This window comes from Pinus tabuliformis, chromosome Q (genome assembly GCF_031772625.1).
Source record: "Pinus tabuliformis cultivar Carrire ecotype Pingquan chromosome Q, CPIR1, whole genome shotgun sequence".
In the NCBI taxonomy this organism is placed as follows: Eukaryota; Viridiplantae; Streptophyta; class Pinopsida; order Pinales; family Pinaceae; genus Pinus; species Pinus tabuliformis.
Window position 1 is genome coordinate 797,812,728 of NC_142296.1, and position 22,676 is coordinate 797,835,403.

At 38.4% G+C, this 22,676-nt stretch overlaps 1 protein-coding gene across 1 annotated transcript; it reads right to left on the reverse strand.

Annotated features, from left to right (window-relative positions):
- Nucleotides 1-17,544: 17,544 nt before the first annotated feature.
- Nucleotides 17,545-19,435, reverse strand: LOC149221885 (uncharacterized). Its single transcript, XM_089383054.1, has 2 exons — nucleotides 18,773-19,435; nucleotides 17,545-18,183 (listed from the first exon to the last, which is right to left on the reverse strand). The coding sequence occupies exons 1-2, from the start codon at nucleotides 18,945-18,947 to the stop codon at nucleotides 17,894-17,896; spliced, it is 465 nt and encodes a 154-aa protein (XP_089239180.1). The 5' UTR covers nucleotides 18,948-19,435; the 3' UTR covers nucleotides 17,545-17,893.
- Between the last annotated feature and the right edge of the window lie 3,241 nt (nucleotides 19,436-22,676).

Sequence of the window (22,676 nt, forward strand, 5' to 3'; positions counted from 1 at the left end):
AATTGACCAATTTCTCATTATTTTAAATAGTCTATTTAGTATTCATTACATTAGGTGATGCTCACAACAATTAATAAGTGGGATTGAAACCAACAAAATGGATCGTATAACATCAATCATCACCTTCGAGGCTTGCCCTTGATAACAAAGGCTTCTCGAGTGGTCACTTGTCCCAAGACTTCTCTAGCTCAAGTGCACTTAATTATGGACTTTTGCCCACAATCGAGCCTATTTAACTTGCTACCCTATTTGCAAAACCTTAACAAGTATTGTGTGTTATGACTATTCAATTAAAGTTCCCTTCACTCTTTTATTTAGGCATCAAAGACTTCCACAATCCAACACATAAGATTTCATTTTCAAGATTAACTGCATAAAGTATGTGATTAATTTATGACCCATGTTGACACCTAATCATAGGGATTGGGTGAACAACTGTAAATAGTGTAAATAAATAATAGAAAAAACGGAGAGTCGTCGGGAGATGAAACTCAACAGTCACTCTCTCATGTATATAATAATCAATAGCGTAAATGAATAATAATAATCTCATTTGAAGAGTTACCTCTTGGCCTGACATGGTATCAGAGCCAGCTCTATTTTTAGCATTCCTGCCCTTGTAACTCGCTTTCTGCCTATTTGCTTATTTTGCCTATGTTCTGCCCATATTGCAGAACTGACACCTCTAATTGTATTGTGGTGCGATGAGTGCATATTTGGTGATATCGCATAGGTTAACAGCAACGTTGGCTCCCCGCATCTCTAGAGGTATAACATGTTATTCATTTAAAATGCTTCCACTGCCATTGTGGTTCTAAGTCTCACTGTTTTTCAACATTGTTTTCAATTTTTTCATTATCGATGGTGGATAGCGTGCTATGGTCTCCAGTTACCTACAATATTGGTCTTGGCCTGCACTTCTATTAATGTTGCTCCAATTATTTCGAAAACCGCCCTCTCGCGCCATCCTTTTTCCTTGCTTTCGTTATTCTCTGGGCGTTCAAGACTGGATTGTTTCTTGGTTATTGTCTGTCTGTTGCCTCATACGCAGCGTTCACATTTCTCACTGCTTGTTTGCAGCGCTCCCATATGCAGTGCTCCCATATGCATTTCTCATTTCAAACCAATATCGTAGTACGCTGTGTTGGATGCCCAGTATTGGTCCTACGAGAGGTTCGAGGAGGAAAACGCGCTCAGGTATCTCCATGTGGCTATTGCTGGTGTTTTTTTCAAGTATTGTGCCATAATATGCTCCAATGTTGAAAATATCGGTATCGGAAAAATATCGGCGAGGGTCCAGAAAATATCTTATCGGCAATATCGGCGAAAATATCGGCAAATATTGGCAAGCATAAAAAATAATTTTTTCAAATTTTTAAACACAGCCAATATTTTCAAAATATCGCGATATTTTGCCGATATTTGCCGATATTTTGAAAATATCGCGATATTTTCTCGGCGATATATCGTTTTGCTGAAAAAATCGTCGATATTATCAACAGCGATATGCTCCCTCTTTCCCACTGGGCTAGCTACTATAGACCGCAATGAGACGGGTACCTGCGACCACTGATAGGCACTCGAAAGGGGTGAATGCATCGATTTGTCTAGACTAAAACCTCGGACATGCCAGAGTCGCAGGGTGGAGTATAAGCTCTATGCATTTTGGTTTTATGGGGTTTTGAACAGAACCTCTAAGCTACTTCTTTGTTGTTTTTTAATAGAGCAGATGGAGCCCTTTAAAGCCATGCTTGAAGATGAATTTTTACCAGAACTGCATTTTTACTAGAACTACATTTTTACCAGAACTGCATTTTTACCAGTAATGCATTTTTTACCAAAACTGCATTCTTGATCAGAATTGCACATTTTTTTTTCTTCAGAATATTGCTATTACAGTGCAATTTTTTTCTTTAACACCAGAAGTGAAAATATTTTATATATTGGCAGCAGAAGTATATTTTTTTATAGTTCACAGTCTTTTTAAAATGCATTCATTGATATCTATTGTGGGAGTGGTTCTCACCGGCAAGGAGAACTATCCAGAATGGTCACGGAAAATCAAACACACTCTCATTTTTAATGAGCTGTGGAAAGGAGTGAGTGTTGAATACGGAGACAAAGAACTAGAACAGCCTACCTCAGACAAGGAATTTGCCATTTGGGAAAATAAGAACAGCAAGGCTTATGCCTTGATTGCAGCATCAGTAAATGAAGAGGTGAGTTGCCATATTTTGCCATTTTCAAATGTTTTCGAAGCCTTACAAAAACTAAAAGAACTCTATGACTCACACTCTGCACTTGAAGTTTTTCAACTCATGATTAAATTGTTCAGCCTTGAATTACAAAATGATGATCCTCTTGCTCTTGCATCAGAAGTAAAATCTATTATGCATGATATCAAAGTCACTAATGTTGAACTGGACATTCCTCTGATAGCTTTTTCAAGGTACTTTATCCCACTTACTCAAATTATCTTGAGTCATTGCAAGCAAATGGAAACCTTAAAGAAATTACCTTTGACTCCCTTGTGAAAAAATTTGTTGAAAGAGAGAAAGCTTTTGGGAAGAAGACAGCTCCACAGTCTTCTGAAGAGACTGTGTCTTGCACATTGAGAGAAGAATCTTGCTCAAGATTCTTCCAGAGGAAGAGGTGGTCGAAGAGGAAGAAGAAATTTCAGAGGCGGGGGGGTAGACACTCTCAAGGAGAAAAGTCAAATTTACATTGCATACGTTGCAAAAGAGATGGATCGCATGATGCATCCACATGCAAGTTTCCTTGGGACAGAATTCAGCAGGAAAGAAACCAACCCAAAGGTAAAACTAATGAAAAAGAGAAAGGTAAAGCACCTGAATCCGCTCACTATGTTGTGGCACATTCTAATATTGGAGGAAATGAAGACTTATTTAATACTTCACTTGTTTCTTGGAAAAATGATTGGCTGCTTGACTCAGGAGCAACTTGCCACATGACTTTTAGAAAAGATTTTTTTTTGAAGAATTCGTTGACAATGTTGATGGAGCAGTATACTTTATAGACAAATCAAAACTCAAGCCAGCAGGGCTTGGCACAATCAGGCTTAAATTTCCTGGTCTTCTAGACTTTCTTTCACATCATGTTTTATATCTCCCACAGCTGAGGAGAAACTTGTTGTCCTTGGTTCACATCCGCCAACAAGGACACTCCATTCACATGTTTGATGGCAAGGTCGAGGTGAGAAAATCATGATACCACTCACTAGTCATGACAGGGATAGAAGAAGAAAGGCTTCTCAAGCTACAGGGTACCTCTGCTCGTACACAAAATTTCTCATACAATTCTCATTATGATGAAGGTACATTTCCATCAAGTTTATTATGGCATGCTAGATTTGGACACTTGAACTTATTGTTGAGAAAAAATGGTGTTACTGGTTTGCCTACAATTCCTAGGGAACTTAAGCAATGTGATGCTTGCATTCTAGGAAAGCATAGCAAACAGTATTTTCATGATTCACATTCCAGAGCACATAGAAAACTTGAACTCATTCATTCAGATTTATGTGGTCCAATGCATGTTCCTTCTGCAAATGGAAATAAATATATGATGACATTTATTGATGACTACACTAAAATGTGTTGGGTTTATTTATTGAAGAACAAATCTGATGCTTTTCAAACATTCAAGACTTTCATACATGGATTGAAAAAGACGCACAATCTCATATTGGCTCTATTCGCACTGATAATGGAAAAGAATACACTTCAAATGAATTTGAAAACTGTTAGGATATTCCGACACATAGGAAATAGTTAAGTACAACTTGGTCTAGTATAGAGTTAGGTAAAGTGTGTTTCTTTACTATGTACATTTTGTAACATACAATCCGACGGTCACGATATGTAGTGATCCGACGGTTCATTCTCTCCTAGGTATTACCGACACTTGATCCATGGCTTAACCCCCGATTGGTCCATGATCTCTATTTAAAGAGCATGGAGGGTCATTTGTCGGGTAATCCGTCTATGAGAGAAGCATATGTAAATTTTCATTCTTTTATTAATAAATTTCCTGAAGTGGCCGCGTTGGCTCAGGCCGTGGACTGTTTCCCTATTTGAGGGTTTTAACCACGTCAAAAGTACGGGTGTATTGATCTGCAATCTGTTTGTGAGCGGTGTCCTTTGGTGTTTTGTCTGAGGAACTTACCCTGTAAATTCCTACATGGTATCAGAGCTATTTGAGGGCCGCGTCCGTTGGTGATCCAAATCTGAAGCCGGTAGAACTGCATCTGACTGTCGTTTCCTAGATCTACTGTTTCTGACTGCTTTCGGGCCGAGAGGACTGCTCTGTTGTGTTGGGAGCATATGTTCCAGTGAGGAACCCCTTTCGTTTCACACGAAAAGGTTTCCAGTAGCCGTAGCTGCGTCATTTTTAAGATCTGGAGGTATACAGTGTTTATTTGCAGTGTACAGTTATTTTCTCTCTGTTTATTTCGGTTTCGGTTTATTTAGCTTTTTTTATTACCGGATCTATACCTTTCATTTCTGCGTATGCTCTTTGCCTTGCGACTCTGTGCGATCTGGGCAAATCAGAAACAGAAAGGAAGGATTTTTCTCATGCGTATGCTCTTTTCCGTTGCGCCTTAGTGTGATCTCGGAAAATCAGAAACATTGAGGAAAATATTTAGTTTCCGGCTAAAGCTAACTTTGAGCCGCAAAGTTCGTTTTTTTGTATGTCCGTGTTGGGTTTTGTGTTTTTTGTTTTGTAGGGAAAAAGAGCTTTCTCAAAGCAAGCACGCAACCCAAAGCATCTGCCCCCTCCCCCTCTCTCTCTCTCTCTCTCTCTCAAACTTTTTGTATAGCTCACTTGGTGCAAAGCTAATTTATGAGAGTAGAGGTCTTGGGTTCAAGTCTCCATTTTGTGGGGGTGGATTTTTTCATTTCCGCACATTCCCGCACTTCGTCGGCGACTTCGTCAATTTTTTTTCAAAAAGCCATAACTTCTTCATCCGGAAGCCGTTTTCAGAACCGTTTTTTTTTAAACAGCCTAATTTTTCGAGATCTTTCCATTGGTACACTTAGTTTCAGCATCTACAGCTTCAGTTTCTATTAAAAATGGAAAGTCCATGCCAAGTCATTCTTGATAGCACTAACTACTTCCAATGGTGGTCCTACATTGTGGATTTACTTAGAAGTAAAGGTCTTTACAGAATAGCCACAGGCCAAGAGACCAAACCGAAAGATGAAGATAAGGCAGCTAAATGGGAAAATAGGCAAGACCAAGCACGTGGGTTGATAGGGATTTCTATTTCTCCAGATCTTAGATTCCATATTGCAGAACTTGATACTCCTGATGAAGCACTGCAACAAATTACTAAATTCTTTGGAATTAAAAATGAACTTCAAGCCCATCAACTTGAAAATGAATTGCTTACATTGGACCCCAATAATTTTTCTTGCATTGAAGATTTTTTGTCCAAGTTCAAGACCCTTAGACTTCTCTTGGAAGGTGTTAAGGTTAAGAAAGAAGATAGTAGCATTATCTACTCCATTCTTACTAAGTTGGGACCAGCCTATTCTGTGTTTGTTTCCACCTTCCATTCTACAAGAGAAGCCTTCATTTCTCAAGGACAAACCTACAAGTCCCCTTCCTTTGATTCCTTTTATGATTCTTTAATAAGAGAACAAGAAAAACTCTTACACATTGGTCTTCTTCATCTTGGAAACTCTTCTAAGAAAGCGCTAGCCGCCCAGCAGCAACCAAATCCAAAGAATCCTAAGAAATTGTATCCTAAAAGGAATGGTCCTAAACCAAACAAGGGTCCTAAGCAATTTCAGCCTCAAAATGAAAAATCATTTCAACAAAATGATAAGACAAATAAAAACAAAGGGAAGAAGACTGATAGACATTGCAACTTTTATAATCGAGATGGCCACTTAGAATCCAAATGCTTTAAGAAGATGGAAGCCTTGGAAGCAGCAATGAAGAAGCATAACATCCATTTGGAGCACTCTTCAACTTCAACTTCATCTTCAGGAATGGCACTTTCTGCATGTGGTTGTCAAGCATCTCGGTCTGGCTATGCACTAAATGTATCTTCTTCTTCTAATTCTCATGAGTGGCTCATTGATTCTGGAGCTTCTTATCACATGGCCAAAAACAAAGCCATGTTTTCTTCTTTAAATGATTGTAACACCAAAAATATATATGTTGGTGATGATAGATCTCTTAGTGTTGTAGGGACTGGAACTGTTCATCTAGACAATGGTTAGTTTAATGATGTATTATGTGTTCCAACCTTATCCTGCAACCTTCTATCTGTATATCAGATAACCCATTCAGGTGAAGGTAAAATCATTGAATTTTCACCTCACGATGTCGTAATTAAGGACCTAAGAGATCCTAGACAGATTTTAGCTACCGGCATTGTTGATGATTCTACAAGGTTGTATAAGTTTCACAACTTTGGGTCATCAAATCTTCCCTCAGTATTTGTTGCTCACAGTGATGAAGTGAGCAAACTTTGGCATGAGCGATTTGGTCACTTAAACTATCGCTCTCTTCAGAATCTATGTAAAGAAAATATGGTGACAGGGCTTCCAATGGTATATCTTGCAGAGATGGTGTTTGTTCCGGATGTGTACTCGGAAAACATCATCGAGATAGTTTTGAAAAACGTGTCTCTTGGCATGCCTCAGCCCCTTTACAGCTCGTGCATAGTGATTTATGTGGTCCACTTCCAGTTGCTTCATTCTCTGGCTATAAGTATTTCTTAACTTTCATTGATGATTTCTCCAGACGCACTTGGGTATACTTCTTAAAACTCAAGAGTGAAGTATTTAACATGTTCTTGGCCTTTAAGGCCTTTGTTGAAAAACAATCTGGACATCAAATTCTTAAGCTAAGATCTGACAATGGCGGAGAATATGTTAAAAACACATTCATCAACTTTTGCACTAAGAATGGAATTCAAATGCAACAAATTGTTCCATATACTCCACAACAAAATGGTGTAGCTGAAAGGAAGAATCGCACCTTAAAGGAAATGGCTAATTGTATGCTTCAATCTAAAGGACTTAGTCTTAATTATTGGGCAGAAGCAATTAACTGTGCAAATTACATAATAAATCGCACTCCTACTAAGGTTTTAAAGAATATCACTCCAGAAGAAGCATGGAGCTCAAACAAACCAGATGTAAGTCACTTTCGTGTTTTTGGAAGTGAAGCATGGGCCCATATTCCAGATGAGAAACATAAAGCTTTAGAACCAAAGAGTGAAAAATGTATTTTTGTTGGATATTCTGAAGATGTCAAAGGATATAGACTTATTCCACTTAAGTCCAAAAATGTTATCATTAGAAGAGATGTAAAGTTTGATGAAAATATATCGGCCTGCGAGCCTAGTTCGACGGATGTGCCACCTCTCCCTATCTCTTCTACTTTTGAAAATATTTCTTCTCCAGATGATGAAAGTGAGGATGAAAATCCTCCCCCACCTTCTCAGGATCCTCCTTCAGCTCCTCAGCTTCCAAAATGGGTCCGTGCTACTCGGGATGCAGCAGGTGATCTTGCCGGTGATCCTACAGATCAGCGACGTACACGTTCTCAGTTCGAGAGAGCCTCTTCTTTACTGGCTCAAGCTTCAGTGAATTATGATCTTGACACCTTTGCAGAAGCTTCAGGCCATCCAGATTGGGAAGCAGCGATGAATGAAGAATATCATTCATTATTGGCAAATGATACATGGGATCTTGTTCCTCTACCAAAGGGACGAAAACTTGTTAGATGCAAATGGGTTTACAGAACCAAGTATGGACCAGATGGGAAAGTTGATAAACATAAAGCTCGTCTTGTTGCTAAGGGTTTTTCACAAGTTGAAGGCATTGACTATACTGAAACCTTCTCCCTTGTTGCCAAAATGAACTCTATCCGCCTTGTTCTTTCCCTTGCTGCCTCTTTCAAATGGGAAGTCCATCAGATGGATGTTAAATCCGCCTTCTTGCATGGGGACTTGCATGAAGAAATCTATATGGAACAACCTATTGGCTTTATACAAACAGACTCCAGCCTTGTATGTCAGCTTAAGAAATCCCTCTATCGTCTCAAGCAAGCTCCTCGAGCTTGGTATGCCAAAATGGATAACTTTCTTTTAGAATCTGGCTTCTCTAGGTGTCATTCTGACAATACTGTCTACACCAAGAAAGTGGGCAAGTCTCTTATCATTCTTGTTCTTTATGTTGATGATCTTATCCTGACTGGTAGTGATCCCAACCTTATAAACCATGTGAAGTCTAGCCTTAAAAGGAAGTTTGAAATGACAGACTTAGGACACTTACATTATTTTCTTGGTCTTCATGTCTTGCAATCCAAGGAAGGTATTTCCCTTTCCCAATCCAAGTATGCCTATGATATTCTATGCCATTTTCACATGGAAGACTGTAAGCGAGCCCCTTCTCCCTTTCAGTGTGGAGTCAAACTTTCAGTCACTTGTACTTCTCCTGAAGTTGATGCTACCTTATACCGTCAACTTGTAGGAAAGCTTTTGTATCTAACCCATACTCGTCCTGACCTTTCCTTTGTCGTTGGCCTTGTTGCTCGGTTTATGCAAAACCCACATGAAAGTCATTGGAAACCAGCTAAAAGAATACTTCATTATATTCGAGGTACAGTTCAGTTTGAGATTCATTACAGTGCCGAAGCATCTCCTCTATTGGTTGGTTTCACTGATTCCGATTGGGCTGGTGACCCTAATGATCGGAAGTCTACTGCAGGTTATGTGTTCACTCTTGGTTCAGGACCTATTACATGGGCTTGCAAGAAACAAGGTGCCATTTCTCTTTCTTCAGCAGAAGCAGAATATCGTGGTGCCGTAGAAGCTAGTAAGGAAGCCTTGTGGCTTCGTCAGATCCTGTCAGAGTTTGGCTTTCAGCAGCAGCATCCGACTACACTTTGGTGTGATAATCAAAGTGCCATTCAGCTATGCAAAGATCCAGTCCAACATCAGCGCAGCAAACACATTGAACTGCACATGCACTTCATCGGAAAGCTCGTTCACGACCATGTTCTTGAAGTGCAATATTGTTCAACAGATGATCAAGCTGCAGACATCTTTACAAAGGCTCTCACAGAGGCGAAGTTCACTAAACTTCGATTTATCGTTGGAGTTCAGGAAGTTGTCACTAAGGGGGGATAGGCTCTAGTGCCTCCTTCCTTCTCCTATTGTGTCATATTTGTAAATCCTTCAATCCTATCCCAAGTTGTTCTTAAGGGGGGATGTTAGGATATTCCGACACATAGAAAATAGTTAAGTACAACTTGGTCTAGTATAGAGTTAGGTAAAGTGTGTTTCTTTACTATGTACATTTTGTAACTTACAATCCGACGGTTACGATATGTAGTGATCCGACGGTTCATTCTCTTCTTGGTATTACCGACACTTGATCCGTGGCTTAACACCCGATTGGTCCATGATCTCTATTTAAAGAGCATGGAGGGTCATTTGTAGGGTAATCCGTCTATGAGAGAAGCATATGTAAATTTTCATTCTTTTATTAATAAATTGCCTGAAGTGGCCGCGTTGGCTCAGGCCGTGGACTGTTTCCCTCTTTGAGGGTTTTAACCACGTCAAAAGTACTGGTGTATTGATCTGCGATCTGTTTGTGAGCGGTGTCCTTTGGTGTTCTGTCTGAGGAACTTACCCTGTAAATTCCTACAAAAACTATCTTCGCCAACATGGAATCAAACATCAAACAATTGTGCCTTGTAATCCCCAACAGAGCAGAGTAACTGAAAGAATGAATAGGACAATCTTAAATATGGTGCGATCCATGATGTTTTTCAAGAATGTAAAAATTGATGTTTTGGGCTAATGCAGTTCTATGTGATGTATATGTAAAGAATAGATGTTCATCTAATGCTATTAGAAACAAAACTCCTTTTGAAATGTGGTATGGGCACATTCCTTCGGTAAAGCATCTCAGGGTCTTTGGTTCCACATGTTATGCCTTGATACCAAAGGTACATAGAAACAAACTTGGTGCAAGGAGTCATAAGTGTATTTTCGTGGGGTATTCAAACACCTCCAAAGCATATCGTCTCTATGATGAAGTCAATAAAAAGTGTGTTGTATCTAGAGATGTAATCTTTCTTGAATCATCCAACGCTGACAATGTTGTTGAGCGACAACTTTATCGCTTGGATAGGTTCGCAAATGCAAAATCATTTCAAGAATTTGATAATCAAATCCCACATCTTGAAGGGGGGATTCCTATACTAGATCAACCTGTGGAATCTTCTTCTGAAGCACTCTCTCCCTCGCAAGAAACTCCAACAACAGATGATACTTTAAGTGATGTGATTGACAAAATTGGGAGACTCAATCTTGATTCAATCCCAACTCAATCAACTGAGCAGTCTGGACCATCTCAAAAAGGTCCCCCAAAGTGGCTGACAAAGACACTTGAAAATGTTCATCCTGATGAGGTTGGAAAGACAGGAAGTAGAAACTCAACTCGGAAAAATGGAGGTGATGTAGATGACTCTGATTCACCTGTTGATATGGATGTTTCTTATGATTGTGAATTGAATTTGTCTACAGATTTTGAACCAACTTCCTTCAAAGAAGTTGTTTCCCATGATGAATGGAAAGAAGTGATGCAAAAGGAGTATGACGCCTTGATAAAGAATGCCACTTGGAAGCTAGTTGATCCTCCATTGGGAACCAAACCAATTGGCTGCAAGTGGGTCTACAAGAACAAGTATCAAGTTGATGGCTCACTTGACAAGCACAAATCCAGGCTTGTGGCAAAAGGATTTGCACAGAAGGAAGGGGTCGATTATGAGGAAACTTATGCCCCCACAACAAAATGGGCTACCATCCGGACACTCTTTGCCCTAGCAGCTCAGAGTAGTTGGAAAGTCTTTCAAATGGATGTAAAAACTACTTTCTTGAATGGAGATCTAAAAGAAAATGTTTTTATGTCCCAGCCTGAAGGATTTGTTGTGAAAGGACATGAACATAAAGTATGCAAACTTGTGAAATCCTGGTATGGCCTCAAACAAGCATCGCGAGCCTGATATGAAAAACTAACTAAGCATCTTTTGAAACTCAATTTCAAACATTATGATTTTGATGATGCAACTTTGTTTGTCAAGAAAGTTGGCAAAACAGTTGTATATGTTGTGGTATATGTAGATGATCTTTTGATGACAGGAAATAATGAGAGCTACATTGCATCCATAAAGAAGGAATTGAGGAAAGGTTATGAAATGACGGATTTGGGCTATGTTCAGTATTATCTTGGTATTGAAGTAACTCAACATCTGAAGTCCATATTCCTTTCTCAAAAGAAGTACATTGGAGATCTGTTGAACAGGTTTGGCATGGCTAAATGCAATTCTTTGACTACTCCAATGGAACAAAACTTAAAGCTCACATCCATTGAAGGAAAAGAATTTAAGGATGCAACAAAGTATAGACAACTTGTATGAAGTCTCAACTACCTGACTACTACCAAACCATACATTTCGTTTGTTGTTGGAATCCTCTCCAGGTTTATGCAAAAGCCTTGTGAGGGACATTGGTCTACTGCAAAAAGAGTTCTAAAGTACTTGAAAGGACTCAAGACTTTGGACTCAAGTATACACACGTGGGCGACTTCAGCTTGATTAGATACTTTGATTCAAACTTCGATGGAGACAAAGAAACTAGGGTATCTACTTCGGATTATGCTATGAGTCTTGGATCAGGAATTGTCTCCTAAAGATCACGCAAACAATTAGTTCCAGCAGATTCCACAACAGAGGTAGAATATGTGGCAGTAGTTGAGACAACAAAAGAAATTGTGTGGCTCAGGAAAATTCTAGAAGATTTGCAGGTAAAACAAATACATTCGACTCCACTCATGATTGACAATACCTCGGCAATTAAGTTGGTCAAGAACCCAAAGTTCCATGATAGAACGAAGCACATCAATACAAAATATCATTTAATTCGACATCATGTTGAGGCCAAAACAATCCATCTTCGCCATTGTTCCACTAATGAGCAAATCGCAGACATCTTCACCAAAGTGCTTGGAAGAGAAAAGCTTGAAAGATTCAGAACGATGCTTAGACTCGCCAACATCCCTTCAAATTAAGGGGGGGAATGTTGAAACCTAATCATAGGGATTGGGTGAACAACTGTAAATAGTGTAAATAAATAATAGAGAAAATGGAGAGTCATCGAGAGATGAAACTCAACAATCACTCCTTCATGCATATAATAATAAATACCTAAATGAATAATAATAATCTCATTTGAGGAGTTACCTCTTGGCCTGACAACCCATATCCATGAGTATTAATTGAATAGTCTACTTTGGACCCATTTCATGGACTGATGGTCACCGCAGCAAAGAAAAGGGATTAAAACCAAAAAAATCATGTGAAATTAGCCAGTTGCAACTAATACTCATGGTTAGTCTATGTAGTTAATCCCAAAACTAAAAGCCCCTCAATGCTGAAATAATTGACAATATAAAATATAAAATATTTACTAAGGTTTTACAAATGGAGTACCAAGCTAAGTGGGATTGACTATGGTAACAACTCCATATTTAAGTGTGTCCTTCAGCAAGAGGAACCTTGGGATGTGTAACTCTATGGAAAGTCCAAGTTACCAGGTGCAAGCCCCAAAGGTGATGATTGATGCTATGAGATCAATTTCGTTGGTTTCAATCCCACTTCTTCACCCCTATGAGCATTACCCGATGCAATGAGTGTTAAGTGGACTATACCAAATCATGAGAAATTGGTCAACTGCGACTAATACTTATGAGCATAGGTCACAAATTAATGGCTTACTCTACAGAGTTAACCCCAAAAACTATATCTCATATGTTCAAGTATGAAAACTACTTGACGCTTAACTAATAAAGTTTTACATCTATTTCTGATTTTGTGATCCAAAAACACAAGATTGACTATTTGTTCAATTTCACCAAAATATTAACTAAGGTTGCTTTTATGTGAATGAATAAGAGAAAATTGAGTTTTTAAGTGCCTTAAACATAAACTTGAAAATTGAAAATAAACATGAGCAACAGCAAGAAAAGAAGAAAACACAGCAAACATTGATGACGGAGTTCGTCCCTTCTGGACTACGTCTCCGGATCCGCTTCCAATGGGCATCTATTATATTAGGAATGCTCAAAAAGGCTCTTTACATAAAATTTCACCAATCTGGACTGCGCACGCAAGCATGGTTGGTTACTATGAGAATGAAGGTCTCGGCCTCTGCTCTCCAACGCAACTCCTCATTCTCAAAAAGACTCAAGGATGGTCAAGTTATGTCCAAAAAGGCATTTGCAGGCACAAATACTACAGTCTTCGGCATCACTATAACACTCCTTTTGCACTAGTTCAATGGCAAACAATTTTATAAGGCCACGGGATAGTCCTGTGGTCAAACCCACGAAACTCCCGGGTTATACATGGCTATTCGTTGCAACAATGTGTTAACTTTGGCATTTGGCACATAACTATATCACATGATTGTTTTACAAAGGTTTTAATATAGGCAATAGTTACAACTATATGGAATGGACACATATATTACGCAGACCATATTATATATATGGTATCAATAGGCGGCATATAAAAAATATATTATATAGTTTACAACCCACTATACTCCGTGCCATGACATATGTAACATTCGTTGTAACAATATAACCCCCATGCCAACGTGTTGATCCATGGCTCCCGTGGCTGTTGAATGTTCCAATGGTTGTTATAACAACTCTGCGAACCAAACTCTGATGGTGCGTGGCATCTCCCTTGGCGATGTAACATTGGACCGATGTGCAACCATATGGTATTAACCCCGACAGTTTCGTATCTTCGGTCAGCATTAACCGTGAACCCATGGCTAAGTTGGTGTAACATTTAGCAACTCTTGGGTTGGCAGGGTCACAAGATGTGTTGAGCTTCGCCAACCTTACCCCCCATTTACCATACTTCAACAACATTAATACAAAATTGCACCCATAACTTAATAAATGGAATGCACGGTGTATTGGTAAGGTTTGCACTGTGTTGGCAGAGGTCGCAGGTTCAACCCCGACCCTGCCCATCCAACCGACCTTTGACCACCTGTTGACTTTGACCACCTATGGACTACCACGTGTCGAACTGTGAGAATGCCACATGGCCTGCAAGGGCCATTTTTTTTTTACCTGTTTGCCATAAACTTCAGAGTGTGTTTTCTCCTTCATAAGGAGGCCATTTTTGAAACCAAATATACTGTCGGAATTAGCTTGACGAGCTCTTCGACTTGGCGCTGGCATCAAGAGCGTCTGAGACTGTAAAATTCTGAGCATTTTGAGGATCTGCCCGAATCATTCCTCTCCACTAAAAGCTTTTGGACCACCAAAAGTTTGGTTTTAAGCAAACATGAGGTGAGGGTACAACTCCCTCACCCTTCCGATCTCCATCCACCTTGCCTTGCTTGGATTCATGCCTTTGAGTCCCACTCGAAGATACTCAACATCTCCATGCTTGAAAGTACGGACCTTCCTATCCAAGATGGTATATTCCTATAACTCAATCATACATTCAGGTGCAAAATCATCTACAATAGGAATTTAAGCATTTTCCTCTGGATCCATAATCATAGGAGGTTCATACAACTTCAAATTTTCAACATTGACAATTGAATATATATGCATGTATAGAGGCAAATTTAACCGGAATGCATTGTACCCAATCTTTTCAACAATCTTAAAAGGACCATACCTGATAGGTTTCAACTTTTTACCTTCACCTTTCATCATTTCTTTGTTGATGTGCAACCATACTTGATCACCAACCTGGAAGTGATGATCCACCCGATGCTTGTCATGGCGCATTTTGTACTTGGCCTGACTTTTCTCCAATTGATCCTACACTGCTTCATGAATCTTCTGGATTCTTTGAATGAACTTGATTTCTTTGTCGGTATCTCCATGTTCATCCTCCTGCGCTTCTTCACCAAACATGAAGTCCATTGGTGATTTTTACAAGTACCCAAAACATGTCTCAAAAGGAGATCTACCTGTAGAAGAATGCAAGGCCCGGTTGTAAGCATGTTGGACATAATGTAAGGATTCATCCCACAACTTAGGATGCTTGCTGCAATAGCCTCTGAGAAGATGTACCATTGTTCTGTTCACCCCCATTGTTTTCCCATCGGGTTTGTGGATGAAAAGTTGTGCTCTTTTTCAATTTAGTGTCCATAAGTCCCCACAAAATGGACCAAAACTCTCCCATGAAACGAGAGTCCTGATCTGAAATGATAGAAGTAGGCAACCCAAAATGAACCCATACATTTTGAAAGAAAAATTGTGCAGTCTGTTCAGCAGTAACTTGCTTTCTACATGGAACAAGAATACACATTTTGCTAAATCTATCAACCACAACATACAAATAATCATGCCCTTTTCTAGACATAGTAAGTCCTACAAAATCCATAGATATACTGCCCCATGTTCTAGAAGGAACTGGAAGTGGCATACACAAACCTAACTATCTATTGCTTGGTTTGCTTGTTTAACACATGACACAACCTTTGATGTACTTAGCAACCGTTTCATTCATTTGAGGCCAATAGCAATACCTTTGTAGTTGTGCATGGTCTTACCTACACCAAAATTCCCTGAAACACGAGAAGAATGTGCTTCCCCTGATCACATGCATTTTTTCTCCCTATGGTATGCACAACTTGCCAAGATGGTACAATAAGTTGTCATGAATATGATAATTCACTTCTTCCACCTGAGCACCATGAGTTAGTGATTCATAAACATCTTTGAAATCAGTGTCTTCAACATATTGTTCAATGTAAATTTCATGTGCTAAGGAACTATTTTGAAGAATAACGGAAGCATTCAAAGGTGGTCTCTATAACATATCAGCTACTTTATTAGTGGTACCTTTCTTATATTTGATTACTAAGTGGAATTGTTGCAAAAACCCCATCCATCTATAATGTCGAGACTGTTGCAACTTAGTTTGAGATTGAAGGTACTAAAGTGGCTGATGATCTATCTGAATCACTATTTCTTTGCCCATTAAATCATGTTTCCATTTTTTAACATTTTCCACTAATGCATACAATTCTTTATCGTATGTTGGATAGTTAGCAACTGCCTTAGAAAATGTTTTTGAATGAAAACAAATAGGCTTTTCTTTATGCAATAACATTGCACCCATTGCATACCCACTAGCATCAATTTCTATTTCAATAGGTTGTTGAAGGTCTGGTAATGCTAAGATTGGAGCTGTCACAATTTTTTGCTTTAGAGTATCAAATGTTTTTTTTGTTTTCCTCCCCACTGGAAGGAGACTTTAGAACTTGTCAAAGCATGAAGTGGTGATACAATAAAAGAGAATGAGAAATAAATTTCCTCCAATACTGAACTACACCCAAAAAACCCCTAACTTCTATCACATTTTGAGGTCTTGGCCACTTAACAATCACATCAATTTTAGTTGGATCTATTTTTAGATGACCTGCTCCAACTATGTAACCAAGATAAACTAAGGAATTTTTCCCAAATTCACACTTAGAAAGTTTGAGATACAGTTTCTCTCTTTGCAACACATCAAAAACTTGTTTAACATGCTTTACATGTTCTTCCAAACTTGAACTAAAAATAAGAATATCATCCAGATAAACCTATGGCAAACTTATCAAGAAAAGGAAGAAACAGATCATTCATCACTCTCATAAAAGTTGTTGGAGTGTTGCATAAACCAAATGGAATAACCAACCATTCATAAAGCCCCTGTCTAGTCTTAAATGCAGTTTTCCATATATCATTCTCTGCAATACGAATCTGATGATAACCACTTCTTAAATCTAGTTTTGTAAAGTAAACAACATTCTTTAACTGATCAAGCAAATCATCTATTCTCGGAAGAGGATACCTGTTCTTAATGGTGATTTTATTTAAGGCTCTAAAATCAACACACATTCTCCAAGTTCTGTCTTTCTTAGGGACTAATATGATCGGTGATCCACATGGAGAACTAGGTCGAATGAATCCTTTATCAACCAATTCTTAAATTTGTTTTTTAATTTCTTCATTTTCTATGACCAACATACAATACATGTCAATATTCGGAAGAGGCGCTTCAGATTGTAATTGAATATCATGTTGTATTTCTCGTTTTGGAGGTAGACTTTTGGTTCTTTAAACAATTCTTTATAAGAATCTACTATTTCACCAATTTGTCCTTAAACTGAGAATCACACCCTTGAAAAGCATTATACTTATCTTTAGGTTGTTCTTTAATAAATATGAGAACATACTTTTTACTTGAACTTATGAGTCTTTTCATTTGATTTATATTGATTAAATCCAAGCTTGTCTTCATTCTATGTGCCCTGACAATATATTCAATTCCATCCTTAACAAAATGATACTTATTCTCCTTTCTATGAAATATGGCATCTCTGATCATAAAGATAAGGACTACCCAACACAACTCCACATATATCCAAATTAATTACATCTAAATCAACTTCATCAAAAAAATTAGTTGTAATTGCAAACCTTAAACGACACTGTTTTGTGACTTGCATCTGAGTGTTTTCTTTCAACCATACTAAAGGGTATCGTTTTGGATGATTTTTAGTTTCCAATCTCAATTTCCTTACTAGTTCCTCAGATATTAGATTTGCCTGTGATCCACTATCGAATAATGTATCTATCTTAGTGTGCTTGGAGATAATCATGATATGAAACAATTCAACTCTCTTCTTTTCTTCAATCACATCATTAGATTTTGAAGAAGATGCAGAACAAGTAGAACTAGAGCTAGATTCAGAAGGATTACCTGTCAGACCCATGGCAGTGATCTTATTTTCATCATCGGATCCCAAATCTTGTTAGACTACAACATTAACTTTCATCTCACCCTTCTTCTTAAGGAACTTCTTTGGCTTAAGTTCTGGATGAAGCTTCCAACACTTGGACTCATCATGTCCAACCCTCTGACAATGAGTACAAGTAGGCCTTTCTCCTTCTTTCTTAGTTGTTGTTGATTTCTTCCCCTTTGATTTGCTCTTCCCTTTGTTGTCTTTGGAATCTTTGTTCTCTGAATGCTTGAATGGTTTCTTTGAAAAGTTTGACTGAAAAGGTCTACCACCGGATTCAATATGAATGCCTTCTACACACACTTCATCAAAGTCAATTGAATTAAACATAAGTAATGTATGTCGCAAATAAGAATGCAAACTTCCAATATACTTTAACCAAGTATCCCGTGTGTTTAATGGAACATTAAGTGCTAATGTTCTTTTCCTGAATTCTTGTGTAAACTCTTGCACACTGTGTCCTTTACCTTATATGTTGTCAATCTATTACAACTTGTTGCATATATCCTAAAAGATAGAACTGCTTTCTAAGAGCTTTAACAAACATAGACCATGAAGAGATAATTTTACCTTTATGCTTCAAATCTGATTGATTTTTACTTTCCCACCAAATCAAAGTTGTTCCCCCCATTCTAAGTGTAGCTAACTGAATTTTTGCAGATTCATCAACAATATTCTGAATTCTACAATACACTTCAAGTTTCTTTATCCAGTTATCTAGCTTTTCAAGATTCATTTCACCATCATATATTGACAATTCAGACTTAACATCAAGCTTCAAAAAAGGAGATTTCTTTGGTTTCTTTTGTGAGTCTGAATCTGAACTGAAATGATAAGAGGATGAGGAAGAAGAAGACGAAGATGAAGGAGAAGGAGAAGGAGGTTGATTACCATCAGCGTTTTCCTTGCCCTTTTTCACTTTCGTGCCTTTAGAAATCGAAGTTGCATCTCCAGTCTTCTTGTCTTCATAAAGTTTTGCAATCATCCTTTGCATATTAAGGAACATTTGTTGAAATTGTTCCTCGCTCTTCGTCTCAGGTGGTTCTCCTTCATTTGAACTTGTCATCTTCTATGAGACTTTCCTCTTTCCAATCTCTGGGTTTATCTCTTCAAGTTTCATTTCCCCACGTTGCGACCTGGATGTAGTCAACATTCACATTGGAAAATATTCAACTTATACATGATCAACCTTGCATTGATACCAAAATATGATCCAAAAACATAGGATTGACTATTTGCTCAATTTCACCAAAATATTAACTAAGCTTGCTTTTATGTGAATGAATGAGAGAAAATTGAGTTTTTAAGTGCCTTAAACATAAACTTGAGAACTAAAAATAAACATGAGCAGTAGTAAGAAAAGAAGCAAACACACCAAACATTAATGACAAAGTTCGTCCCTCCTTGACTACGCCTTCGGGTCTGCTTCCAATGGGCTTTTTTTATATTATGAATGCTCAAAAAGGCTCTTTACATAAAAATTTCACCAATTTGGAGTGTGCACACAGGCACTGTTGGTTACTATCAGAATGAAGACCTCGGCCTCTGCTCTCCAACGCAACTCTTCGTTCTCAAAAAGACCCAAGGATGGCCAAGTTATGCCCAAAAAGGCATTTGCAGGCACAAATATTACAGTCTTCAGCCTCACTGTACCACTTTTTTCGCACTAGTGCAATGTCAAACAATTTTATAAGGCCACGGGCAGGTCCCGGGGTCAAACCCGCGGACCTCCTGTGATGTACATGGCTATTCATTGCAACAATGTGTTAACTTTGGCATTCGGCGCATAACTATATCACATGATTGTTTTACAAAGGTTTTAATATAGGGAATAGTTACAACTATATGGAACGGGCACATATATTACGCAAGCCATATTATATATATGGTATCAATAGGCGGCATATAACAAATATATTATATAGTTTACAACCCACTATACTCTGGGCCATGACATATGTAGCATTCGTTGTAACAATATAACCTCGTGCCGACGTGTTGATTTGTGGCTCCTATGGCTCCTGATCGTTCCAATGGTTGTTATAACAACTCTGCCAACCGAAGTCCAACGGTGCGTGGCATCTCCTGTGGCGATGTAACGTTGGACCGTTGTGCAACCATATGGTCTTACCCCCGACGGTTTCATATCTCTAGTCAACATAACCATGAACCCATGGCTAAGTTGGTGTAACGTTTAGCAACTCTTGGGTTGGAGTGAACCCATGGCTATGTTGGCGTAACGTTTGGCAACTCTTGGGTTGCGGGGCCATGAGATATAGCGAGCTCCACCAACCTTACCCCCACTTACCATACTTAACAATATTAATACAAAATTGCACCCATAACTTAATAAATGAAATGCATGGCATATTGGTAAGGATTTGCACTATGTTAGTAGAGGTCGCGGGTTTGACCTCGACCTTGCCCATCCGACCAACCTTTGACCACCTGTTCACTGCCACATGTCAAACTGTGAGAATGCCACTTGGCCTACAAAAGCCCATTTTTTTTACATGTTTTCCATAAACTTCAAGATGTGTTTTCTCCTTCATACAGAGGCCATTTTCGAAACCGAATACACTGGCGGAATCAATGCAACGAGCTCTTTGACTTGGCACTGGTTTCGAGAGAATTTGAGACTGTAAAATGCTGAGCATTTTGAGGGCAACGAGCTCTTTGACTTGGCACTAGTTTCGAGAGAATTTGATACTGTAAAATGCTGAGCATTTTGAGGATCCTCCTATATCATTTTGAGTCACCAAAGAGAAAATATCTTGTGAGTTACTCCTAGTCAATGTCAACTATGCAAGTACTCATGGGTTTAACTACTTGTTGTCGAGTCTAACTTGCAACAAAGAATTGGACTTGAGACCAAGTTAACTCAAGTCAACTCAAAACATCATCGAGCAAAGTTTAACTCGACTACTTAGATGACTTGAAATTTCCAACTGAGTTCTAGTGTTATTTTCTCATGTCCTTGTGTGTGTTTGTTTGTCAAGTTGAACACTAGAATAAGGCTTTCTTAGTAAAATGATAGCGGTTGTCCATTATGGCCCCTGGAGGCATTTAATTTTATTTGAACTGGGAATTCCTAAGATATAAAAAGGTTTGTTGATTGCTTATTTCATATGCTGTTTTTGATCAATTTCTGATTTTTATGGTAGTTTTATTTTTTTTTATTAATTTCCATTTATCATGGTAGTTGATAGTAGAGGAATTGCTCCTCTTTGAGACAAAATTTCTCATCAAAAGTGGACTAGAGATGAAATTATGAATGCATTTGTTATTATGAATTTTATGGTCTTCAAACCTTTGTAGGTGCATATCTATGATTTAAAAACGCTTCTCCCTTTTATCCAGCATTTTGTTACTAGCATTTCCTATACAAAGATGTCATACTAGCAATCTAGCTAGTTGTGGTAATCACTTTTTTTTTAGTCTTGTATGCCTATCACACTAGTGATTTTGAACTTTGTCACAAACAGATATCTGTTGTGATATCTGATTATACAAGACTAAAAATCAGATATCACAACAGATACCTGTTTGTGACGAAGTTCAAAATCACTAGTATGATAAGCATACGGGACTTGAAATAGGAGGGATTACCACAATTGGCTAAATTGTTAGTATTACATCTTTGTATCGGAAATGCTAGTAAAAAAATGCTGAAAAAAGGGGATATATGTTGTGACAAAGTTCAAAATCACTAGTGGGATAGGCATACAACACTTGAAAAGGAACGATTACCACAGGTAACTAGCTTGCTAGTACATCTTTGTATAGGAAATGATACAATAAAATGCTTGGAAACCGATAAATAGGGGAGTTTCTAAATCATATATATGCACCTATATTGTATGCACTCTTCTCAGATTTTTGGAGAAGTGTGAATGTGAATAAACACAAGCACAATCAACAAGAGAGGTCCACCAGGCTACTGGGAGCGGGGACTAACCCTGAACCAGCATGCCCAGGAACAACATGGTAGCATGCTCACCAGCACAGCTGTACCCTCCTTTGGAACCAGGAATCTCCTGTGTTGAGATAATGGGTATGCATATGTGTATTCTTTAGTCCTTCACCATTTAGAATGTGCGTCTTATTCTATAAGCTAAGTCACATGGTCTGGGTCAAGTTTGGATTCAGCAATGATTAGGTTCGTTCGAGTTCAATTTTTTTGATGAGGTTCACCATTAGGTTCTCGCATATATATAGATATGAAATTGAAATTTAGCATAGAATAACAAGAAATCAACATGAGCAAACATAAAAAAATGTTATCGCGGACTTGGAAACCACAAGGATAGATTACAAGCTTGACTTGTGACATGAGGTTATGAGTTTTGAGCTATGGACCTGGTCAATGGTTATGAGATTCAAAGACATTCGCCGAACCTCAATTTTTATTTTTTTAGGTTCTCATGGACTTGGAAACCACAAGGATAGATTACAAGCTTGAGTTGTGACATGAGGTTATGAGTTTTGAGCTACGGACTTGGTCAATGGTTATGAGATTCAAAGACCTTCACCGAACCTCAATTTTTATTTTTTTAGGTTTGCAAAATTTTGAACCTTAAATCTTTCTTTTAGGCTCACTAAATTTAGAACCTCGAGGTTGAAGTTTGATGAACCTTATGGCATAGTCTATAAGTAGGGGTCCACAACAGACCTATTATGAGAACTCATAGCTATAGAGACTCCCCTAAGCTGGTGGTAGAGACCACCAAGAAAGAAAGGTGGCAGACTCCACCAACCACGCAAGGGGTATGACAGGTAGTCTCTAACACCTTGA